This window comes from Hydra viridissima, unplaced genomic scaffold, assembly GCF_058129835.1.
Source record: "Hydra viridissima isolate aposymbiotic clone 2 unplaced genomic scaffold, HvirCarnegie_v1 scaffold_14, whole genome shotgun sequence".
NCBI classification, from domain to species: Eukaryota; Metazoa; Cnidaria; class Hydrozoa; order Anthoathecata; family Hydridae; genus Hydra; species Hydra viridissima.
The window spans coordinates 6,749,561-6,776,327 of record NW_028324313.1 but is presented as its reverse complement, the minus strand read 5'-3'; the positions used below and the strand labels follow the sequence as shown (position 1 = coordinate 6,776,327).

General features: G+C 31.9%; 1 protein-coding gene across 2 annotated transcripts; it reads left to right on the top strand.

Moving 5' to 3' along the window:
- Positions 1-431: 431 nt before the first annotated feature.
- Positions 432-26,767, top strand: LOC145180963 (uncharacterized). Of its 2 annotated transcripts, XM_090071632.1 has the most exons (10): positions 432-778; positions 3,682-3,985; positions 4,359-4,741; positions 4,945-5,786; positions 6,998-14,801; positions 14,920-15,360; positions 15,881-21,553; positions 21,666-22,817; positions 23,139-23,207; positions 23,296-26,767. In XM_090071632.1, the coding sequence occupies exons 3-10, from the start codon at positions 4,678-4,680 to the stop codon at positions 26,535-26,537; spliced, it is 19,287 nt and encodes a 6,428-aa protein (XP_089927758.1). In that variant the 5' UTR covers positions 432-778; positions 3,682-3,985; positions 4,359-4,677; the 3' UTR covers positions 26,538-26,767. The 2 variants fall into 2 exon arrangements, with proteins under 2 accessions (XP_089927758.1, XP_079912057.2); XM_080055931.2 differs by lacking the exons at positions 432-778; positions 3,682-3,985 and having other exon boundaries at positions 4,441-4,741; positions 15,881-21,526.

Sequence of the window (26,767 nt, the reverse complement as noted above, 5' to 3'; positions counted from 1 at the left end):
ACATTATCTTTAAGTTTTACCCGACTCATATAATATTCGACAGAAAGAGTGAGTCAACCAACAAAAAGTACGCACGGAGACTTATTGAATTTGTCATATGAATAAGATGATAAAGCGAAAAGAAGAGTAAAATGTAACAACAACCAAGAAAAGACGTACACGCAGGGAATTATTGAATTTGTCAAATGAATAGACGATATACCGAAAAGAAAAGTAAAAACAACAACAACCAAGAAAAGACGTACACACAGAGACTTATTGAATTTGTCATATGAATAAACAATAAAGCGAAAAAATAAAAAATAACAACAACCAAGAAAAGATGTACGCACGGAAACTTATTCAACCTGTCATATAAATAAATGATGAATAAGTAGCAAAACGGTAAACAACCGAAAACTATAAAAAGCTCAAAAAAAAGAAAAGAAGACAGTTTTTGGGAGGACAGTTTCTGAAGAGAGTTTTTAAGAGTTTTTGAAGAGGTTTTAATATGGCAAAGTAAGAGTTAAGAAGAGTAAGAGATTTAAAAGAGAATTTTATGAGAAAAGAGATTTAAAAGAGAATTTTATGAGAAAAGAGATTTAAAAGAGAATTTTATGAGAAAAGAGATTTAAAAGAAGATTTTATGAGAAAAGAGATTTAAAAGAGAATTTTATGAGAAAAGAGTTTTAAGAGATTTAAAAGAGGAATTTATGAAAAAAGGATTTTTAAAGATTTAAAGAGAATTTTATGAGAAGTATTTACGAAGATTTTAAAGAGAAACTTACGAGAAGAATTGGTAAGAAAAGATATTTGAGTAACTTTAAATAAGCGTTATTATCTGTATTGATTTATTGATATTTGCATGAGTTAATTTTAAGAGAATATATATTGATGAGAATATTTGAGAATATTTATTAAGAAAAATAAGTAAGAGTAGAAGAACCAGTAGTAAGTACTTTTGTTTGCATTTCGATTATTAATATTATTGTTGTTATTACTATATGCGTTAAATATTGTTATTGAAAAGTTTGATGCTTTACCGCGCTATTACACTTACGTCACACAAATATAAGAGTGCTTACCATTACACATTAATAGAACAATTGTTGAGTTTTATATTATTGAATATACTGAGGACGGCGAATTTAAGTTAAGCCTTTTTTGATTAGACCTTGCTCATTCCTTACCAAACTATTCCCAAACCTAGCCCTTTCCTAACCAAATACTCCCCAGACCATCAACCTAGCTCCCAACCTCCATATACCTAATCCAACAATAACACTAAACCCAAACTTCCCCTTCCCCTTCCCATTCCCCTTCGCCTTTACTGCAAAAGAAGAAAACATAATATAACAATAAAAATAATTAAAAATCCACCGCCCTCACAATAGCAAAAGAAATTGCTCATTTTATTCACACCGCCTATTGTTTTAAATTCAGACAGCGTTAACATGTCTAAACTGTCAAAAAATGACTTTCGCTTATCCATGCGGCAGTTATTGTATTACCATCACGCTTGTATGAAAGAAATACTTATCACTTGCAAAGAAACTGAGAACTAATCTTCTTTATTATACTAATATTCCGTATTATTATAGAAATAATACTCCGTATTTATGATATATATCTTGCGATGACGCAATGGTTCCAAACCAAATTATTATTCGACAAAAAATAAAACCAAAAATGTCACCGTATATTGAACGGATATATATATATATATATATATATATATATATATATATATATATATATATATATATATATATATATATATATACATATACACAAATACATATACATATTCATATAATGTGCATATATATATAAATTTGTCAAAATGTGTTAATGAAAACAAATCATAAAAAATTCTTGTTGAGAGATATTGCATATTTGTTGTTAAATAGACTATTTGGAAAGGGGAGAAAGTGTTGGTCCAGAGGGAAGTAATTCATGTAAAACATGTTTAAGGATTGATGCTGTTCATAAAGATTTTTCATGGGTATTTTACTGATATATTTTTTGCATAATTATTGTAGCAATAGTCAATGCTATCCAATAATTGAGACCTTTGTACACCATTATTCAGGTAATGTTATCAAGGTAATGATGCTACGGTAATTTTACTGAGATAATGTTATGTTCTAAACATAGTTCACTTCCTAAACCTTTACGAAAAGTGTTAACCCCCTCTTCTACTTTAATGCATGCTGCATGAAAGATGTACTTTTGGAAAGTTTCACGTTGTATAATGCATTTTCTTAACTAGATATTTTTCAATGTAAAATAAAAAAATGGAAAATGGAACTTTTCATGCAACTCCGTAATCTTTTTAAAAGGTTATGGAGTTGGATGATAAATTCCAAATTGTGAACCATAGTTGTAAAAAACTAAGAACCAATGGAGATCTAAGTATGATTTACAAAAGTTTACAGAATTGGAAACTTGCTAAGATGTGTCATTAATCATTTGTTTTGGGATGGGCTTTTTGTAAGTGTTGGAAAAGATAAAGCATTGCAGTGCCCATTTAAATGCCATTCCTCAAAATTATCCTAGTAAAGTATTTGAAGGAAATTAATGCTGAAAAATGCTGAAAAATTACATGTAGGGTATTTAAACTCTTTTTGACGAATTTATGGGCTATAAACAAAGTTATTTAAAAGGTTTTCTCTGACAAAAGTTAAATGAGTTGTAGAAAATATATGCATATAAGCCAAATGAGTTGTAGAAAATATATGCATAAAAGCCAAATGAATTGTAGAAAATATATGCAAATAAGCTATGAATTTGTCTGAAACCCTTAGAGTTCCTAGTTCACTGCATTCTTACTACATTAATGATTACCTTTTTTGTCTTGATCGCAACAAATCAGGATTCTAGTTGGAGCAGGCTGGTGAAAGTATGCATGCACATCTCAGACACCATTTTGAAAATTGAAGAAATTTGCAGTTAGTTTTCTTTTGATTGTCTCTAACTGGTTTTTACTAACTATCTGTAACTGATTGTCTTGTAACTGGTTCCGAAGAGCAATATATCTTTGTAACTGGTTCCTAACCTTTGTTACTTTGATTTCGAAGAGCAATATGCAATAAGTTACAATGATAACTCTTTACAATTATTCAATAATGATTCTTTAGTTCTTATTGCGTTATGTACTATATAAAGTTAACTAGATATCACTGAATTCTTAAATTAGGAGTTTTTTAACCCCCCAGTTTAAAAAGGTAGCCTGCAGTTTAACTAGTTTATAGCTTAAAATTGAAATAACTAGTTTATAGCTTAAAATTGAAATAAATTTTATTTATATGATGAAATCATTATATTCTTGCCATATCCTCTACGTAATTGATTATTATGCCTGTTAATGATATCAAAATTAAAAGCGAAATATATGAAATAGCAATATATTGCTTTAATTTTATATCTTTATCCAATCAAACTTTTATATTTAATGCTTGGATTTTTTCATTTTACACTCTATATTTAAGATGTGTTTTGTAAAGATAAAAAAACTGGACAAAAAAAGTTTCCTTAAAGTTTAATCTCACATAAACTTTAACCACCCAATCCTTTCAATAAACAACGACAATTGTATTTTTTTTTAAATAATAATTTGGTTACATAAATATTTGGTTATATATAATAATATGGACCAATGTAGGCGCTTAAACTTTTTTTTTTTTTATACACCTTTATTAGGAAAGTCAAGCAATTGTTTTGTTATCCTCTTTCAACACAATCTGGTTTTTAAATATCTAAGTTTTTACGAATTTACGAAGAAGTTGACAACCATTCCTGAGGTTAAAAGTTTTTACGAAGAAGTTGACAACCGTTCCTGAGGTTAAAAGTTTTTACGAAGAAGTTGACAACCATTCCTGAGGTTAAAAGGTTTTACGAAGAAGTTGACAACCATTCCTGAGGTTAAAAGTTTTTACGAAGAAGTTGACAACCATTCCTGAGGTTAAAAGGTTTTAAGAAGAAGTTGACAACCTGAGGTTAAAAGGTTCAGAATATTTTTATACACTCTCTGTTCTCGATACTAAATGTAGCAGAAAATCTTAAGCAATTAAAATCTTAAAGATAATCCCAAACTTAAATTTGAAAAAAGCCAACTAAATAGAAAATAAAATTTATTTGCTTTTTAAAACGAAATGTATCTTTACTTTTGAAGTTGATAATTTTTACTTTTGAAATTGTCTGTTCTCTCTTGGAGCTTTCGTAGAAAAACAATATTTTTTACAATTGCAGGTTTTTTGAAGAAAGTTTTAAGAAAGATTTTTTTTCTTTTTTTGCAAAATAGAAGAACTAATTATTTTCTGCAGCATCAGCTCTTTCTGCAGATCTGAACAGAATACATCTTGTTGATCTTTTAACAGCTTCGCTGGTACTTCGTCGCAAACTTTAATCGAGCGTGGAACGAAAACAATGGCCTCATTCTCAAAGGCTTTTAATAAATTATTCATCCGTGATCTTCTTCGGCAATTAGAAGTTGCGAAAGATAGAAACTAAATTAACAAATATCACAAAACGATTATTTAAAAATAATTTTATATCTAAAAATTTATTTCATTTTTCAACTAAGTAGTGCTTTTATCTCGGTTTGCTATAAAGATTGTAAAATTAATGGGTGGTCACAAAGTAAAATACGTCGATGAATTTAAATAGCGGCTTTCAAATAGTGGGTTTCAGAAGAGTATGCGTGCAAGGAATCGAACGGGGATTTTATTTATATTAGGAGTAGTTTGCTTGTTGTCTTCGGGTAAGTCATTTTAATCTTCGGATCTTTAGTTTTATATCCCTTTAGATTTCTTTATGCAGCTTTGTGAAAATTTTTCATTTTATAAATAGAAATTAGGTGCGCATGTGAGTAACTGTAAAATAATGAGATTAGCGGCTTGTAGGTGTTTTTATTGTCTTATCGAATAACATTTGACTCAAATGCAATTAACCTTTTTTTTTTAGTCAGAAACGAAGATGAGATTGCTGAAAAAACGAAAATAAAACGTAGAGAATTTGTTAAGATAAAAACAATTTCTAAACATTCAGAAAATATTGAAAGAACAGATAATATTCACTCTACAGAAAATTTTTTGCATTATCCTTTAAACCAGAGCGTTGGTGATCAGCTTCATCGCGGCAGTTTTCTCCGTCATGACGTTCTCGATCCGAATGAAAGAAATAATAAATATTTTAGAAAACAAACCTTTTTAGAAAATTTTAACAAACATTCGTTTCAAGACGAAAAATTTCCTGTTCGAAGAAATGAAGTTATTGAAAATACATTAAAAAACTTAAAGAACATTCTTCACACAAAAAAAGAAGCCGTTTTAACTGGCGTACCTTTGTACTCGAAACGAGGCTTAAAAGAGCAAAACTTTTATAATAAAGCAGTCGAGTACTTAAAGAATGTTGACGGAGAAGAAAATGAAAAAAATTACCAAAAATATACTAAGAATTACCTTATAGAAGGCCACACAAAATTAAATGAAATTCCTAGCACAAAAAATACAATCAGTTTTCCAACACAGCAAAAAAGAGATTTCCCTGCCCACGATAGTGAGACTGATATCGGTTTAGATGAGAAAAGTCTACGCATGTTTGCTGGAGAGGATGAAAACAACGCTATTGATGAATCTTATAGTTCGTCTACTGCGTCAGAAATCTTAGGGACGATGGCCAGCATTTTTGAAGTTGCGGAGAAAAGCTCTGTTGCAGAAAGAAAAGAAGTCAAAAATCTAAAGAAAAATACTATACCACTACTTAACTATTACAAAGATGTTTCAGATGATGACGAGGCATTTAAGGTATGAAATTTTTCACAAACAAGGCTGTTTTTTGAAAAAATAATTAAAAACTTAATAACTAGCTGTTGTTTAAATGAACTCTATTGCAGATGAAATGCTATATTTTGTGACGTGTAAATCTATGATACGAAGTTAAAAGAAAGATGAGCGTAAATATCAGCATAAACGCTTGTAATTGCGACTAACGGTACATTAGGATAAACAACTCCCTACCCCCTCTGCCTGCCTCCAAGTTTCCATATATTTTTTACACATAAAACAAATTTTTATAACAAGGATATCTTCCTCAAAAAAGATTTTTTTTTCACAAAGATATTACTGATTTGCCAGGGAAACCAAAAGTTTTTCTCTGAAAAACTATTTAATGTTATTTTGACCATTTGACGTTTCTATGTAGAAATATAGAAATATACAGATGATTGTTAAAATTTCTTTTAAATAACAATATAAAGTGTGTTGTAATTATACATTTCAAGTAACATTTTCTTAACATCAGTCAAAATAACAACATTTGTAAAAGCTATTTAGCATTCATATTTTACGATGAAATTAAATGCGAGGGAAAATCTTAGTTTCACCAAATCACATAAATTTCGGATTAGTGAGAACTCTCGTAAAAGCATTAAAAAGATCAAAGATCTCTTTTCTTGGAAAACTCCACTTTTTGAGAGAAATTCCCAAAATGTTGTGGAAGTTACAGTGAAGAAGAAAGAGAAAAGTTCCATTAGGGCCTTAAGTTCCATTAGGGCATATTTCAAAATTTTTGAATTATGTTTTAAAATTATTTTTTTTAAAAAAAAAAAAATGAATTGATTGAAATATATAAATGACATGTTTTAATTCAACTGATTGAAATTATAAAAACCAGTTGAAAAATCTTTAACAGCAAAAAAAAAAAAAAAAAAAAAACCCTCTACAGGTATTTATATCTTCCGTTTTCAAAGCAAAAACACATAATTAATATTCTATAGTAATAATAATTGTTGAACCAATTACATAAAATGGAATAAATCAATATTAGATTACTCAAGGTTTTGCATAGGTGATGAGGAGTTAAAGATATATCTATGCCACAGGTTACTTTTTAAAACAATCATAATATTTGTGTGTGTGCACACAAATTGAATTGAATTTTCAGATTTTTTCTTCTTCAAATGACTAGTACAAATCAAAAATCTCATATAAACAAAAGTTTGTTATCTGTTATTCAGGTTCCAAATGAAGATCTCTATAGAAGCAATTTTGACAATAATTTTGCAGACAGTTTTAATGAAAACACCAAAAGGCGAAGGGAAAGAAGGAATACTGTTGTAGACGTTGAAGAAATTCTGGAACCCCCAATAAGTAATACTTCAACTGCATTAACCTATGGTAGTGAAGAGGATTATCCGACTCACCATGTGGAAGGTGAAGTTTTCAAGTATGAAATTAAAAACTCGCATGCTATGAAAACTCCAAACAAAACATCGATTGAAAAAATTATTGAACCTAAAAATGAAATTAAATCACCAGCTGATTATCACTTATCACATGAAGTGCTTCCTCAGTTCACTGGAATTTTAGATGTTGAATCTGTCTCTGATAATCCAAGTGAAAATGGTTTTCGCAGGCATTTTCTTTTTAACCATGGAGCTGAAAAGTTACATAATAGTTTCAAAAAAGTAACTAGTAATAACAGCAAAACTATGTTTAGTAAAAACCCAAACAAACTGAAAAATTTCAAAATTATAGTAAACAAAAATTTAAGCCACAGTGGTGAGGTATTGCAAAACAATCATCAAGATCTTGGGAAAAATAGCAATACTTTTTTTAAAAAAGCGAGTAGTAATAATCACTCATTTAAAGAGAATGAACTGAAGTTGTATGATCAATCAAAAATTGAAGGCTTTATTGGAACAAGAGATGAAATTGATCAATTCAATCATTATACAGCATTCAATCTTAAAGTTGAAAACAATTTACACAATAAAAATGAACTCACTGCTTTAGCTAGTGGCAATAGTTATAGCAGTGCTTCTCAAACAAAGTATAATGAAATTTCTGAAAAGGATATAAGTGGAGATCAAAACCAAATTATTAAAGGAGAAGATGGCAATGGCGATGATGAACAGAAAAGTGATTTTTATAACAATGAACATTCACAACATAGGAAAATAATTTGGAAACAAACACCAGTTAACTTAGTGGAGTTAAATAAAGCTAACAAGAACAAAGATAAAGAAGGTAAAATTGAATGGAGATGGACACCATATTATTGGGATTGTGATGATGAAGGATCTGGTTGTAAATTAAAACCTTTACAAACATCAGATGGTAAAGTTCCAAAGTTAAAGAAACTTGAATCAGGTAAATCCTCATCAGGTAAATCCTCATCAGGTAAATCTTCATCAGGTAAATCTTCATCAGGTAAATCTTCATCAGGTAAATCCTCATCAGGTAAATCCTCATCAGGTAAATCTTCATCAGGTAAATCCTCTTCAATTAAGTCTTCATCAAGTAAATCTTCATCAGGTAAATCTTCATCAGGAATGACAAATGGTAAATCAAAAAATAAAGACAATACACAAATTTTTAATAGTGGAAATTATGGTTTAAGTAATAATAAAAAAGACACTGGAAAAAATACTAATTTAAATAATCCTACAAATCCTAAACCACAGCAGCCTAATCAAACAACTGTAAATCCAAATGGCCAAAATGGACCTTATAATTCAAGTCAGCCACCATATAATCCCAATCAGCCATTTCCAAACAACCAGCAACCTTTTCCTAACCAAATACCACAGCCTCAGCCACCAAAAAGGAAAAAGACAAAGAAAATTCCAATCTCTACTAAACATCCAAGTCAGACATTCAAGATTAATTCAGAGACTGATGAAGAATCAAAAAATGCTAACCTCCTAAACTCTTCCATGGCTAAATACTTAGACATACAAAAAAAACAAACAAAAATGAATAAAAACAAAGCTTTTGTAAATAAAAAAAAAGAACTTAACCAAAGTACTTGGGGAGATATAATTGACTTCAATAGAAGTCTTCATAAATCAAATACTGAAAAAGGTAAATTAAGAGAAGCAACTTTCAGCATTAACACGAAAGAAAATATTCAGATAGAAAAAGGGTCAGCAGTGAATAAAAAAAGCGGATCTCAAAAAAAGGATAAAAATGTTCAGTTAGGTCAAGATTTTAGAGCAGCTGAAGAATTGCTGAAGTCAGAAAAACTGCAAGATGTTATTAAGAATACAACAAAAAAAGAAAAGGTTGCAGTCAAATTGGAGTATGACAAAGATCATAATACATGGGCAGCCAAAGAGCCAATAAAAATTATGGGAGAGCAAGCTCATAAAAACAACACAAAGAAGAGAAGTGGTTCTGTCATTTTAGTGTTTGACAAAAAGCAGGGTACATGGACTGCTAAAATACCAAATAAGAATAAGAAAGAAGAAAGGATAAATGAAAACAACATTAAAAAAGAAAAAGTTGGAGTTGTCATAGATTATGATAAGAAACTGGGTACATGGGTTGCAAAAGAACCAGAAATATCTAAGAAAATGAATTATGAAAAAATTAGAAAAGTAGGTGTCACTTTGCAATATGACAAGGTTTTGGGTACTTGGGTTGCAAAAGAACCTATAAATCTTGAAAAATTGATTCTAGACAAAAATAGCACATCCAAAAAACAAAAAGTTGCTGTGCATCTTAAGTTCAACAAAAAACAGAACACATGGATTGCTAAAGAACCACCAAAGATCAACAAGGAAATTAACATTCATAAAAATAACACAAAGAAAGAAAAAGTTGCTGTTAGTTTAGAGTTTGATAAAAATCATAGTACTTGGACTGCAAGAGTACCTTTAAAACTCAAATATACAAAGAAACAGCTTTACAATGATAGCATAAAGTATGAAAAAAAAGTAAACAAGATTTTTGAAAAGAAAAATAACTCACATTCATCCAACTCATTTGTTACAAAACAATTTATGGAAATGATATCAAATTATACAAAGAAATCAAAAAATCCCAAAAGAAATATGACAACCATGAACATCAAAAGTGAACATAAAAATAAAGCTGAAACCAATAAAATGCCAATAATGCAACTTCAATGGAATAACAAAGAAAAAACATGGGTTTCTAAGGAAATTAATAAAACAAATCATTTTCTTCAAAAAATTAACACCACTGTCACCAACAGTAATACAATAAACATTCAGCAAAACATCAATGCCTTTCCTTTATCTAAAAATAATTTTATGGAAAAAAAAGAAAAAAAGAATCAACCAAAAAACTTTGTAAAATCAAAATCTCAAGTTAAAAAAGTTAAAATAAAACCTCATAAGTCCACATTATCAAGATCCAGAAGAGACAATACTATTTTTTATTTGGTCAAACGTCAGCCAATTAGCAATATTATTCAAAATCAGGAATTTGAAAAACGGAGTCAAAAGCAACCTAAATCAACAAAGCCAATGACAAATTATGGAGAAATTGGTGTACCTAAATCACGAAGAAAAAGAATCAAGATGATCATGACCAGGAAAAGAAAGTTTGCTCCAGAGTTTGATGACTTTGAAAGTAATCTTGTGTCCTCACCAACATATGGTGGTGATGATTTTGAAGAAATAAGTGGTTCTGGATCAGAAAATAGTCTGGAGAAAAAATTAAAAAACACAGAAAAACAAAGTCATATTAAAAGTTTAACTGATAACTGGAATGATTTGATGAATAATGCTTCGAAGAAATCAAGCTTTCACTTACATGATAAAAGTTACTTTCCAAAACAAATGGTTCTTGAAAGTGTTCGCCAAAGACCACGCAATAGATATAGTTCAAAGCGCAGCTCAGATATTTCATCCCATGACAAATATGCAGACAATTCTTTAGTTGAAAATGATGATGACAGCTTGTCTGGATTTATTATAGAGGATGATAGTAGTGATGCAAAAGATTCAGTTCAAAGTCCTTCAAATGATAAATATTCAAAAAATATGAATTTGATTTGGGATGATTATAGTCCAAAGTCTTTAAATAACATTCAAAAAGAAATTTTCTTCCAGAATGTTCCAATAACAGATGAATATAAAAAAGAGAAAAAAGAAAACACTGGGTACAAGGGCATATTCCTACCTGATGATACTGCAAACGTTCATTTTGCAAATCCAACTTCAACAGCAACCAAGCGTAATCCAATAAGTTTTGTAAATGTCTTTGAGAAAACAAGAATGTATCGAAATGATAGTTGTTGTCGCATGAGTCAACTTGATGAAGATTGGGAGTTTAACTGTTGTGGTAATCAAAATGATCAAATAGATCTTAGTTGCTGTGAGGAATCTGTTGAATTTCCTGAAGATTCTCGCACAACAAAAGTTACTTGGGGAAATCTTGGTGAAATTCACAGAAATGGGAAAAATGAAGATTCAGGAAAAGATCTTATGGAATTAGCTTCAGATTTTAAGTTGAAATCTTCAGAGGGTACAGTAAACCTTGGAAAACTGCTGAATACACTTACAAATAATGAAACACTTCTAAGCCAGCAAAAGAAACTTTCTGGAAAACAAAAACACTCAAAAGAGCATCATTTTTCAAATGAAGAGGAAGTGGCAAAAGCAACTAGCAAATTGGAGAGCGGTGTGAAACACACCTTAGTTCATCCTACAAAAACACCAACTGACTTCAACAATGTCCAACAAGCACACAAGCCATATCCTTATGTTTTCTATCCTACACCTAAATCATCATATCCTACATTTTTATATCCAGCTAAACAGGTACACCAGTTGCCACAAGTTATACACCCATCTCCTCAAATTGTTTTTGGAAACTCTTACAATGATAAAACTATTCCATGGAAAACATACTCAACAAATCTTGTGGTTATACCTTTAACAACAAGAAAATCTCATAAAGGACCTTTGAGAATTGTGTGGGGTCAATCATATCACATTAATACTACTTCTAAACCCCACACAACTAAAGCTATAAATAGTTCAGAGCATACAACTAAAAGAAAGCCTTACAGGACGACTACCACTGTAAGGTCTGCCAATTCAAATGTTGAAAACTATGAGCAAGATATTACATATAAAATGGAAGAAAACTTAAATAAGAGTCATAGTCAGCCAAATTTATATGTGAACACAGAATTTAACAAAAAAAAGAAACAGTATTCTATTGAAATCGGACACAAGGTCAGACCTTCATACTCAAACCAATCTGGAGATAAGTCTAATCAGCACATTCCAGTTGTCACTAGACCAAAGATGCCTGCTGTAAATATCAATAAAGGGACTAATGCAAAACAACAGCATAAAACAAATATGTCTGATCATTCCAAGCAGCAACAATATAGCAATTTATCTTACAATTTGAAGCAACAATACCCACTTTATGCTGGTTATCGATTACAACCAAAAGTCCAACCTATTAAAAAGTTGCAACCGAATGTAAGACCTCCTATAATCAACTATGGCAACACCTCAAATTCAACTATTTATTTTTATTCAATACACCATAACTATAGTAACAACATAAGTAAGCCTTATAGATGGCCCTATCGTCCTGTTAGTACCTTGAAAACTGATAATAATAAATCAGATAGTCAAATGAACAAAGAAGAAAGCAGTGGTGACATTGAAGAAGCCATTAAATTCGAGAGTGTTTTAATTAATAATAAGAAAGAAGAGAAGATTAGAAGCTCTAAAAAAGTAAAAAATGATAAAGCAACTCAAGACACAGAAAATCATAAAACAAACAAAGTAAAAAAAAAACCCAAACTAAAATCAACAGAAAAAGGTAAAACTGCTGTGGTAACAGTGCAAGAAAACATATCTAGTCCTAATAAAGTTGCCAAACAAAAAAATAAAAATAAAAGTAAGAGAAAAAACCAAGAGGAAATGAAAGAAAAAGCAAAACCAAAGTTGAAAGAGAAAGTTGTAAATCTGTCAACAACTAATAAACACTATACAACGCCTGGTCCATTAAATAAAAACCGCACAACAACAATGATACCAGAAGAATTTGGTGCAGAATCTAAAACCTGGTTACCAGAAGTAAAGGAAACTATACAAAATGATCTTTTATCAACCACACCGTTCACTTTTCAAACCAAAAATACCACAACAATTTATACAACTCCAATTTATACAACTCCAATTTATAACTTAAGTTTAAAAATAAATAAAAAACCAGCAATACCCACAAAAACCTCAAACCAGAAATACCAACCAGCAAACCAGCCTTACACTTACAATATCAATCAATCAACATATTCGCTCACTACTCAACCTCCACCCACAATTAGATTTACTAGTAAAAGCTATAAAATACTTTGTTTACCTATTGAATGGCCATGTTATGGTCAACGCTTTGCACAAACTAAGGTTCCATTGAGTAGTTATAAAGTTGGATCTAACCAACCTGTTAAAAATAACATGTCTATTGTTATGCAACCTATCAGTATTTGTGGAGAGGGCATGGCTATGCCATGTGTAAAAGTGACCTCATCTTTAACTCCTAGTGTTCCTAGTGTAAATTTACAAGCTAATAACACACTATACAGTCCCACTTCTTCTCAAAAAACAGTAGATCAACCACAAAAGACAGTTCCTTCAAGAAATCCATTAACTATAGCAGATTTGATGTTTCCTACTCAGATATCTCCTAAGTATGAAGCTACAGCCCAATCCACTACTAATTTTCAATATTCTCAAAACAACACTGAAGCTGGATCAGAAAATGCATCTTTTGTCACGCCTGTTTATCAGCCCATATTACCAATTGTTATTGGATCTCCTTGTGGTACAGTTTTTAATCCATGTGCTACTCAAAATGTTCTGCCATGTATCCCCAGGCCTAATTTTCCATGTCCAGTAGAAAGTGTTAATGCAATAGAAGTACCAGTGCAAGTAAATCAATTATCTCCTGAAACAACTACAACTTTATCACCACAAGTATTAAGTCCTTCCCAAGAGCCAGAAATGATTGCATCAATAGCAACACCTAACTTTGAAATGCCCAAAACAACGAGCTTTACCTCTCTGAATTCTAATGATTTGCAGAATGAGGCACAGAATAGCAGTTATAAAGATAATCCATTAGAGACAGAATTAACTGAAGTCATCCATGGGGGTGAAAAACAACCTAATATAATACCAGTAGTTCCTTTAGTACCTTGTCCAACAGCACTTAACACCCTATGTGCTAATGACCTGCATCCCATAATTCCAAACGAGATACCAGTTTGGGGCGTGGAGACTGTAGAAACAATTATAAAGCAAATTCCAGCAACAGTAACTCCTAAATTCAACCAAACACCAAGATACAAATATAAACCATCCATCAAACAACAATCTTATGAAGATGTGGGTGTTGAACTTTATGGGAAAAATATAAATGGACCATCCATAGGTCATCCTGCAAATGAATCTGAGGAAAATAATTTTGAAAATAAAATTCCAGGTTTTCCGGAAATTTCTGCACAAGTATTTGTAAATACGACTGAACAAGTATCCAACGTGAACAATTTTACTTACCACTATGGAAATTCCCCTACTTCAAAAGCAGCTACCAGTACTTTACAATTGTCAAGTGACAGCTTAAGTTTAAATACTGCTAGAGTTGAAGTTTTCAGAGCTAAAGAAGTTGATGAAAATAGATATTCTTCCCCAATTCAAGAAAAGTATGTTAAAAAACCAAAGGTAGCTAAAACAACACCAACAACTACCCAACCTACCACAACCATATCAACTAGTCAATTTACCACAGAATCATTGACTAATCAACCTACCACAACAACATCAACTAGTCAACCTACCACAGCATCATCCTCTAGTCAAGTTACTACAACATCTCCTAATCTGTCTACCACAACTTTGACAGAATCGATTGCTTCATCAACTAGTATTCTTACAAAATCTACTACAGATCAAAATGAATCTCCTAAAACAATAGAAAGACCTTACACTTGGGTATATGATAAGGTTTCTCAGCAATGGAACTATGTCCAATCATCTCAAGGTTAGTCAACTTTTTCTCAAATTAAAACTAAAGTTATGAATGACATTTTAAGCATATTACTGAGCACTAGTGTAGTTTTCTGCTTTTTACTTAATTATGATTGTTTTAATTACTTTAGATAGTTCACCTGGAGATGTATTAGGTCCTTCAAAAAGTACTACTAATAAAAGTCTATTTAATGAGTTAACCATTACAACAACTCCTTCAAGTGAAGCACTAACAACAAAAGACCAGGAAACAATTTTCTATACATCAACAACTCCTGCAACTCCACCAAAAGAAGAAAATTATAATATCTCTTATCAACAGCAAAGCTCTAGTTCCCAGGAAATGTATCTGATGACAACATCAACTCCACCACAAGATTATACTACTCAACCTCCTTCAGACACTACGTCTACTTCTGCAGTCTCAACTGATGAGCCAAAAACAACAGTTGCTGTTTTAGAGACTTCTACAAATTATATGAGCAGTAAAAGTGTGTCACCAGTAGAAACAAGTACAGTTACAGCTACACCAAATATTGAAAGTACTGTTAGCTCAACAGACAAAAAACTGAGTAAGTCTGTTTTTAATTAGTTTAAAAAACTTAGGTTCATGCATAAATGACTTTAAAGGAAAAATTACATCTCTTTTTTTGGTTTCTGAAGAATATAACATCAAATGCATTCAATAAAAACTTTCACAAATCACCTGATTTCATCCTATGAACATTGATAGTGAGAATAGTTAACAATATAAGAACTCTTAAGTGACTATTTGTTATCAAAATGTTCGGACATAATTAAAAAACCAAAAAAATAATTCTGATTATTAGCCAAAACCATGAGCATCAAACTTTATTTTACTTTTAAAACTATATAGATAACTTTCAATTACTTATTTGTTATTCTTGCAAAACTTTTGTTATATTCATCTCTTTTTTTTTTTTTTTTTTTTTTTTTTTTTTTTTTGAGGTTAAAAATGTTCTATAAACAAACAGTTTATAGAAAATATTCCTCTTTTTAATTTTTTCAAAATATTTTTTCCTTATTTCATAATCAATTAAACTTCTGTAGCTAGGTATTTTCTTTGTTTAGAAATTCAAAGGCAAGATTCAGAATTTGTTTATTATGAAACCACCATAGCTCCATCAACTGATAAATCTACTCCGAAAGATAACGATGATGATAATGAACCTGACTATGATTTAATTAATCCTCAAAAGGTCAATAAAACAAACTCCGATATAAGACCTGCTCCTCCTGGTCCTCAAAAGTCTGATAGCTGGCTAACTGAAACACAGAACAATGCATCTAAATCCAAATCAAGTACAAATGACACTGCAATCAAAGTAATATTAGGTGACAGGCTTTCAGCAGGTTATTTTCCACCAGCAAGCATTTTAAATCAAACCTCTCCAGAGGACTTATCAAATTATATTTCAGCAGGAATGCCAAATACCAGTTTATCACTCATTTCTCAAAGTAACCCAGATAATGCTGCAGTACCTTATCTTTCAGGCAGACAAGATGTTTCTTATGGAGTTGAATATGTAAATGAGGAAAATTTTTTACCTGCAGAACTAAACTCAAGTTCTTTATATAGAATAAGTGCAATGCAGCAGCCACACGCATTAAAAAAAGCAGTTGAAGTTGATAATATTACAACAACAAGCTCTCCAAAACCCACAAAAAAACCAACTGAATCAAAACCTGATGAGTATACATTTAAAGATAAAAACAAAAAGGAAGATAATTTGCTAAATCTCATTCCAGAATCAATAAAACAGCCAAAAACAACTGTTTCTACATCAACATCTTTGTCCACTGAAGAAATAATACCTGGACCAGATATGAAACCTAATGTTACAGAATTAGAATCTTTGCCATCAAAAGAAGATTCATCTTCTACATTTGTAGAAAACTTTGCAAATAGATTAAGATCAACAACTGTACAAACAACAGTCCAGCCATTATTATTTAGTGAAACAACTGCAATGAAAATCCCAGTTGATATTGATAGACCAAGTATTTATGCTGCCCTTGAAAATAAGTATATTGAGACAACTTCAACACCCAAAACCACTGTAATTTCTACTACAATCATTGCTGAAATCAAAGCAGAACCTTTAACTGATAAACTTGCTGAGGAAAAGACTACACCATCAAAAGTTGTTGAAACTACACCAATAACCCCTACTTTAATCACTAATGAAGTTAAGACAGAATCCAAAACTTATAAAGTATTTAAGGAGACTTTAACTCCCAAAACAACAGCAACTTCTACTACAGTTACTAATGATATTGAAACAGAACCTTTAACTTATAAACTAACTGAAGAGAAGACTACACCACCTAAACCTATTGAGACTGCAGCAACAATAACGCAAGTTTCATCATCAGCTATAGCAAGTAACGAAAGTCAAGTTTTTCAAGGTTTGAGAAAACCTTCTTATAATCAGTTTTTAGAAAGTATATACGGCTTTGATAGTTATGAAGAATATTTGAGAAATTATACAGCATCAATTAACAGTTTCCATGTAACACCTGCTCCTGAAGTAACTTCAACTTCTCAAACGTATAATACTAAAGTACATGAAACTACTTCCCAATCAACATATCAGGTTTTTCCTACTTCTCATTCAACAATAAATAATCCTGTTGCAAATTTATCTGCAGCATTGCAAAATGTTGAGCCAGATAGTGATAATGAAGAAGATGGAGGAACTGATAATGAAGAACCTACTGTATCTACATCAACAACTACAAAAGCTGCTCCTTCAGAAGAATTCACTTATTCAAATGTTGATACTATTACTACCACTGTTACATCTTATTTGTCACCAACTCAAACTACAGTTAGTGTAGCAGCTGAAGCATATACAACTCATTCCACTGAAGAAACACCATCACCCCAAAGAACAAAGTCATTAGAAACAACAGTAAACAGTCTATATGAATCAACTGATGTTGCTTCATTCAATGAAACAGACAATGAAACTATTGGTATGTTATTTTCGGATACAGCAAATGTGCCACAAGACCCTCAGCTTTTGGAATCCTTAACAACTATTACACCTTATCAAGTGCATACAACTAGACCTAACTCAACTCTAATAACATCTGAGACTTCCCACTTGAGTAGTACGCCGGAAACCTCTACAGTTTATAGTACAATTGATACTTCTACAACAACTAATGCATATGATACAAGTACATATCCAACATTTTCCTCAACTGTTTTAGAAACAAAAAGCTATCCAAAAACAACATCTTCAACTGCAACACCTTTTTCTTTTGAGAGCAGAAATCAAGGTTATCCAGTTTATTTGTCAACTACAAAAACACCTTTAAATGTTAATGACATCTTTCAAAATACAACAACTCTTTCTCCCTACACTAAATCTTTTCCAACAAGTTACCCTTACTCTAGCAATCAAACCAAAACTTTTACTATAAACATACCTGTAATGAAAACAGAAGAAGTTAAAAAAGAAGAAAATACTGAAGATGGAGGCTTATTTAATGAGATGAATATTAACCAGACTCTTAAAATGCATAAACCAACTTCTACAACACCAAAGAAAACAATGAAAGCAAATAGTAACAATGATGAAAACAACAAAGAAGAAAAACCACTGGCAGTCCTAACAAGTCCGTCTCCCAAAAATAAAACCACAACTACAGCTTACCCTTACTTTACACAAAGAGAGTCATACGAATCACTTTCTAAAGATGATAAAAAAATTCAAGTTGATAATTCATTATTCAACAATATGGAAAGTAGAAATTTTCAAAATAAAGAACAGCTACCAGAATCTGGTAATAAAGATAAGTATGACGGTTTTGCATCATATGCAGATTATTTGTTTGACTATTATAATAAAATATCAAATTCACAGAAAGCTGAGCCAACAACTTTACAAAATTTATATATTCAAAAAGATTATGGTGTTCAGAATGAGTCTAGACTACTTGCTGGTTCAGCAAAATATGACCAAATGCTGCAAAGTCTCTCAAATGATCAAAATCAATTGTTTATTACCGAAAAGATTGTTTCATCTAATGAGTCACAGGTTAAAAATGAAGCTTTGATCCCTAATACTGTTACACTTCCTACTCCTGCTACCCATATTGAGCTCTCTTCATATGATATTGCACTAAAAGATTATTATAGAAGAATTCAAGAAAGTCAACCTTCAAGAATTCAAAACTCTATTCAGCTACCACCATTTAAATCAAACAATACTGAATATGAAACTTATAAAACTTTTCCTTTTCAAAGTGATGAGAATTTTTATGAGAAACAAAATGATTCTTTAAAGAAACCTTCTGAGATTATTAGTTCATTCAAAGATTCTGAAATGAAGATCGATACTTGGAACACAACTCAAACACCTGCATCAAGTAGTGTAAAGGAGACACTTAACTCAAATGATACCATTGGTAGTTTGTTTTTAGAAAAACCATTACTAATTGAACCTTCCCAGGATCTTAAAGAAGCAAATGACATTACTGTTACTGAAATATTAGATTTATTATATCCAACACATAGTCCTGACCAGACTGGTAAAACTTCAATTTTAAAATCTAGTGCCACTAATTCTCCTCCTCGTGTCACTTCTAGTGAAAATACCTCTTCCTTTCATGGTTATCAATCATATGAAGCTTATTTAGAAGCTTTAATTAAAGCTAATTCTGCTGTGGCTGAAGAGGATGAAACTGAAGAAGATTCTACTGTTACTAGTAATGTAAGCTATGTATTACCAAAGATAAAAGCTGCATATGTTTCCACAAATGATAGTGTCCAATCAATCACAGATGATTCTTTAAAGCAAACAACTCTGACACCTCTGAAAAATTTAAATGCAATATATTCAAACAATGATGATTCTAAAAATAGCTTACTAATTCAAAAAATTTCACCGGCTGAAGATCTATTAACATCAACTTCAACACCTGTGCTTTACACAGAGTTATCGCCATACCAGCAATCAACCAGCACAACCCCAAACACATTAGTATTTGGCTTCAACTCTTATGATGAATATCTGGCTAATTATTATAGAAAACTGCAGATAGGATATTCAAGTCAAGTTTCTGACCAAGTTGTAACAAATACTTCTGCATTTAATGAGGATTATATCAAAAACAATGAATCTTCAAGTTATAAAATTTTACCCTTTGTCCAAAGTTTACAGTCAGAACAAGTTTTACCATCAACAAAGTTCGAAGAAAAGCAAAAAGAAAATCAAGAAGCTGAGGGGCTTAAGAATCAAAAAAGTTTAAATTCTGCTGAACAAGAAAATTCAGGTAGATTTAATGGCTTTGCATCTTATGAGGAATACAGAATAGATTATTATAAAAAGTTGCAATCTTGGTATGTACCTTCAACCTCAGAAGTGCCAACAATAGCAGTTCCTTTTATTCAAGGCAAGGTAGAAAACAATTCCACTACCAACCAAGCATCAGAATTAAAAGATGAAAGTATTGCAACAGCTACTGACTTTACTACAAAAGTAAAAAATGAATTGGACAAAGAGACTTTTTATCATGCAGCATCTGATAAATCTATTCAGAAATCAGATGAAATTCAAGCAGCTTCTGAAACATCATCATTCCTAAAGGAAAAAAAAAGTACCGTAGCGCCAATTATAGTAACAATGCAGAAAGAAATAGAACCAACCACTAAACGTTTGTCAACTACTCCAAGAGGATTGCTTACAGAAACTGCCACTACAGAAAGTTACACTTTACCAGTCAATGTTAATGATACAACTGTTCCAACAACTTCAAGTTCTAAATTTGATAGCACAACAGACTCCTCTTTTCAAATAGTCACTAAAAGTGATAGATCAACTACAGATTTTTCATATCCTAATGCAAATTTAGATTCTAACTCCATAAATAATAAAACACCTGCTGGTGATAGCATTCAAACAGATGCTCCAACAACAAGTGCTTCAAGTACCACAAATGTTTCTCCTAATAAAGAAAAAGAATCTGACCAAGATACAGCAATACCTATTAAAACAATGGAAATGAAGTTAGTGACTGCTGAAAATGAGCAAACAACACAAGATGCCACAACTAGTAAGACAACAGCTATTCCAGTTGCAGTAATAGAATGGGCTAAAACAGATTATCCTATGAAAAACACAGTTACAGATGAACAAATAATCCAAGATGCCACTAGCAAAACAACAATTATGCCAGTTGCTGTAATAGAGTGGACTCAAACAGATTATCCTATGAAAAACACAGATGAGCAAACAACACAAGATACTAGTAAAACAACAGAAATGAACGTTGCCACTGCTGAAAATGAGCAAACAACACAAGATACTACTACAACCAAAACAACAGTTATGCCAGTTGCCGTAATAGAGTGGACTAAAACAGATTATTCCAGAAACAATGCTGGTGGAATTAGTAATACAAAAGAAAGAACAGAGCAAAATATGGAAACTACTCCCATAAAGCCTGTAACAATTGAGATGGAAATAGTTCCTGTATCTCGTTCTTCTACTAAACAAACTGATAACTTGCCAGTAACAACAGGAATGTCCCCAACTGTTAATAATCATTTAGAGAAAACAACAATCCCAACAAGTTCGCAGTCCTACAATCTTATCCAAGCACCATCCACAACGCTATCATCTTTATTGGATATTAAAACTAAAAGATCTACTCATGCTTCTCCAACACCAGCAGGAGTTGATGTATCAACGAGCAATGATGAAGGTATTCTTATTACCTCATTAGATAGGGGTATGCATATTTGAAGATGATATAAATGTTTGTTTACTATTGCAAAGTTATACATGTAGAAATGTTTGTTTAAATATATACAATTACTTTGAATTTTACAATTTTGTTTTAGAAAATGAAGACATAAAAACTCAAAATGAAATTGAACATGAACGAGCTACAACCCCATTACCTATTGTCAGTAGTTATACTAAAAGCCATGGCATCTCTTCAGCATCTATAAAAACAGTTTTTGGCTCAGCCTCTCATGAAATATTTTCTGAATATGATATGATTTCCACTTCAACAGAAAGTAGTAGTGCGAATCTTATGCCTCAAAAAATCATAACCGAAAAATCTGATACAACTTACACGCTTAGATCCTTGCCACATTCCTTGAATGGTGATTTGTCAAGAGCAACAGCAGTAGATATTGGATCTACAAAATCTCCAGTTGAAATAACTACTACAGAAATTGCGTCTGTAAGTTCTGAACTTAACAACAATAACACCAATAAACTAGAACTAATAACAACTACTGCTTCTACTACAACAACAACAAATTTCCCTTACAATAGTCAAACTGAATCAAAATTGAGTTCTTTAACTGAGCCATCATTAGAAACAACTTCAACAGATTCCACTTTAACATACTCCACAAGGGAACCTTCAACAGAAGCAGTTTTAGATGAGAGTTTATCTGAAAGCAAAACCACTGATGCTTTATTAAGTACTGTAGATATGCAGTTAAAGACTCCTAATTTGCAAGAGGTCTCAACTGCTCCAACATCTAATGATTATGGAACAACTTATCAAGAATTAGGAATACAACCATCCATAGTATCAAAAATTAATGACAATTTTGAACCTCAAACAACTTTATTTGCAAGCTCAACAATAGCTCCTTCCACAACAATGATCTCTTCTGATATAGTGCAGTCATCTGAATCAACATCAAATGAAGAAGTAAAAACACCTCTTCCTACTCCAGCAACTGTGATAGCATCTAAACCTCTGGATTATCAAGGCACCTTTGAACCACAGCCTGAGACAACAAAGTACCCATATAATCATTTGTTTTATGACTATGTAAACAGTTGGTCAAAATATTTAGAAGGTATTCAAAATTGGATTAATAAGTATATGGTACCTGTTGAGCATCATAATATTACTTTGCATCCTGATGCCCATCCAACTCTAAATCCAAATGGTACAAATTACCAACATGAATATGAAGAATATTTAAACTCTATAGAGCGCTGGGAAGCAATATCATTAGTTAAAGGTAAGAAAATATTGAATATTGTGATCTTATTTTGTAAACTTAATTTTAAAGGACACTAGAGTTAAAAATCTGCACCAATTTAGACATTTACATATTTTGGTTCAGCCCATTAACTATTTGGCAAGCAAGTCAAATTTCCATTTGTAAATGCTTTAACTTCATAAACTTTTTATTTTTTTTAAATCCTAAAATGACTTGTTTTTTTTGGGATAAAAAACAAGCCACATTTTTCGGTCCAGCCTGTTTGAGTAAAATTGGTACAGGCTGGCCCATGCAGATTTCTAAATGAAATGAAATTATGCTTTGAAGTTTTTCTTACAGGTAAACTAACCACAACAACAGAAAATCCCGATGATGGAGATACAACAACAACAACATCGCAGAGTTTTGGTTAGTAACCCTTGAAGAAATTTGAAGTTTATTTCTTTTTCAATTCTAAATTATAAATTTTTAAATTTTATCTTTTTTTCTGTAATAGACTCAATTACTCCGAAATATTCTGCAAGCTATGAGGTTTCATCCACTCTTACTATACCAAAAATTGTATCAACTGAAGAACAAGCTTCTCAGAATATTTATCTCAATTACAGAACAGCTCCACGAACAGATGTTCCCACCTTTGCAGTAAATGAAGTAGTAACCACAACAACAACTACAACAACACCACAACCACCACCAACAACAGTAACAACAACAATAACAACAACAACTGCAACAACAACTGCAACAACAACTAGCAGCACTACTACAACAGAAGCATCACAATCAGGAAGTCTATTCATTACACCACCTAATATTTTAGAAGATAACAGTCAGTTTAAAGTTGCACCATTACCAAGTTCAGGAATAGTGTATCAAGGATCAGTCTATCCATACCAGCTCTCAGGTGCTTTATACGTTGAAACTAATTCTTTTCTTTTGCCATCATTAAATCCATCATCTGTTTCATCATCAACTCAGTCCCAGATAGAGTATTCTGATCAGTTAGTTGTAACCACAACACCAAGTTCAGTGTTAACTGAAACAGCTGTTCCAGTGGCTGTGGAATTAACACAGTCTCCAAATGACATGCTAATAAATTCTCCTATGTCTGTAAAAGACGAAGCTGAAAACACTGAATTGTTTAAGACTACTGAATCTTCAACATTATCAACTGTTGGAATTTCTAGTAGCTTTTTATCAAATTCTAACCCTAATGATTTGAGTACAGTTGTGCCTTATATTTCTACTATTACACCTGTGAAAGAGGAAGCTGAAAATACTGAGTTGTTTAAGACAACTGAATCTTCATCATTATCAACTGTTGGAATTTCTAGCGGTTTGGTATCAAACTCTGACCCTAATAATGTTATTCCTGAAGCAGTCTGGTCTGTTCAAGCACCTTCATCAGCTGTATCTGAACTGTCTCCATATCAAGTTGAAACTTCTGAACAGCTAATTGCAACTAGAATGCCAGATACATCATTAACCGACACTACTACTCCATTGAAAGAGTCTCCTGATAATCTACTGATAAATGCTGATTTAAAGACAACTTTGCCATATATTTCCACAACGTTGCCTGTAATAGAGGATGCTGAAAACGTAAAATTAACTACCGAAGCTACAACACCAAGTTTGATAACAACTCAAACTCCCACTATGTTGCTTGAGAATACTGAAAGTACAACATCTGTTGAAACTACGTTATCTACTACTACTACTACTACTAGAGCACCATACACCAATATTCTGGTATCAAACCCCAATGTTAACGCTTTAACAAATCCCAATCTTCTATCGATTAAAAACGAAGATACGCCCACCACAACAGCATTTCCAACATTCAGTACAACATCATCAACCACTTTAACATCTAAAACATCAGCTGATACCTATTATCCTACAGAAAAACTTGTAACAATTTCTGATAAAATTAATGGTGAAAATATAATTACTGATTTTAGTACTGTATCAACGAACTTTGTTACATCTCCATTACTAGTGATTTCACAGAGCCCCATCACTAATGCAAATTTAGACTCTGATAGTTTAAATTTAACTGCTTTAACAGATGATCATAAAGCAATCACGTCTAGTTTACCAACCAATAATCCAACAAGAGCAGTTGACTTAGTGAATACTGCTGAAGCTAAGTTATCGACTGCACCTGCCATTACATCACAATACAAGGTTTCAAGTATACCTGAAACAGTGAAAGTAACTACAGTTTCACAACTGATGTCACAAAGTCCACAGGAAATTGCCAATCAAAAGAAAAAAGCACAGGAGGAAGAGGAAGAGCAAGAAGCGCAAGATTCTCAACCATTTGCAGAAACATCTTCTAGAGTGAGTAGTGAAAGTATTCCACCTAGACAGGCAACAACTGTTTCCGTAACAAAATCACGATCTTTACTTTCCACCTTGTTAACTACTAAGCGAGTTAGTTTGACATCGAGTCGTTACATAGGCGACGAAATTCAAGGTCCGAACGCTGGGGATTTGATTATAAACGCAGAATTAAAATCGAGTGATCCTTACAAAAACATCCAAGAACATTCATTGTTTCCAACTCAAACTACAGGGAGTGATAAAATTGTTACTCCAGTTGTGATGGGATCGAAGATAACTCTTGCCAAGTTATTATCAACAATTTCACCAAGAGTTGCATCTGCAGCTACAATAACGCAGCCGAAATCAAAAAGTCCTGTTTTCCAAAGTTTAGCTTTTCAGCTTGCGACTAACGACGTAGTTTTGTCTAAAGATCTAGAAAAGTATCCTCATTTGGAACCAGATTCAGTTGAATCCTATGAAGAAACTCCTATAGGGAATGAAGCAATCGATAAGCTTACAGAAGGATATGAAACAGGCCCAGATCAGTTTAGTGTGAAACGTGGTGATTTGCCAGAAATCGAGGGTTCATCTGATGAGAATCAGTCAAAGTTTATTACTAAGCCAGATACATTTACACAAAGCGAATCGAAAGATATAAACGAGTCACCAGTTTTAAATGAAGATTTTCCAATTAAAGAAAATTTTCACTCTGATAAAATAGATAACAGAGTTGTTAGTGAACGTTCTAACAATGTCGAGCCTTTCGTAAGTAAAATTGAATCTGAGGCCGCTCCACTTGTTCCTTTTAATGATGCTGTTAAAGTAGAAAACAGAATTGTTAGTGAACATTCTAACAATATGGAGCCTTTCGTAAGTAAAGTAGAATCTGAGGCCGCTCCACTTGTTCCTTTTAATGATGCCGTTAAAATAGAAAACAGATTTGTTAGTGAACGTTCTAACAATATGGAGCCTTTCGTAAGTAAAGTAGAATCTGACGCTGTTCCACTTGTTTCTTTTAACGATGCTATTAATCAAGGTTTTATACCAGAGAGCGATGATGGGGAATACCGAAATGTACCACTAACAGCCCGTGATGTAATTGAACGACCAATAGACCGTCAAAATATTTTAGACATTCCTGCTAAGGACAATGATATAGATTGGGGAAAGGAGCTGCCTATTGAGTCAAATTATGTTGATAGGTTACGTTTATCAGTTAATGGCTTGGCCAAAGGAAATGTTAGAAGTGAAATCCCTAAAGAGCATTTGAACCCATTTTTTAAACCAGGAGAAAAATACATAAACTTTTTAAAACGATCATATTTCCCAAAACCTGAAGATCCTTCTGATCCTGATCCTGATGCTTCTGTTTTACCCGATGACGCAGATATTCTAAATAAATATTAAAACTTTTATTTTTTATAAGAAATTTACAATATCGTTAATTTAGGTTTTATATTGAAATTTTGCAACGCAAAAAAAAAAAAAAATCCTCCATTGTGAGATGGATATTTTGTTGTACAGTTTGACTGAAATATTTGTTACCAAAATAAGCTTCTTATTTTTAGATATAGTTGACTTTAAATATGTCATTTTTTGTATGAAATTTCGAACACGAAAAAAGTTTGTTATATTTA

Bases quoted from the DNA above. Each gene is read 5' to 3' on its own strand.
- LOC145180963 (XM_090071632.1), top strand. From the start codon at position 4,678: ATGCGTGCAAGGAATCGAACGGGGATTTTATTTATATTAGGAGTAGTT. The intron at 14,802-14,919 runs GTTAGTCAACTT...TAATTACTTTAG, and splicing joins CTATGTCCAATCATCTCAAG to ATAGTTCACCTGGAGATGTA. The intron at 21,554-21,665 runs GTATGCATATTT...ATTTTGTTTTAG, and splicing joins TATTACCTCATTAGATAGGG to AAAATGAAGACATAAAAACT.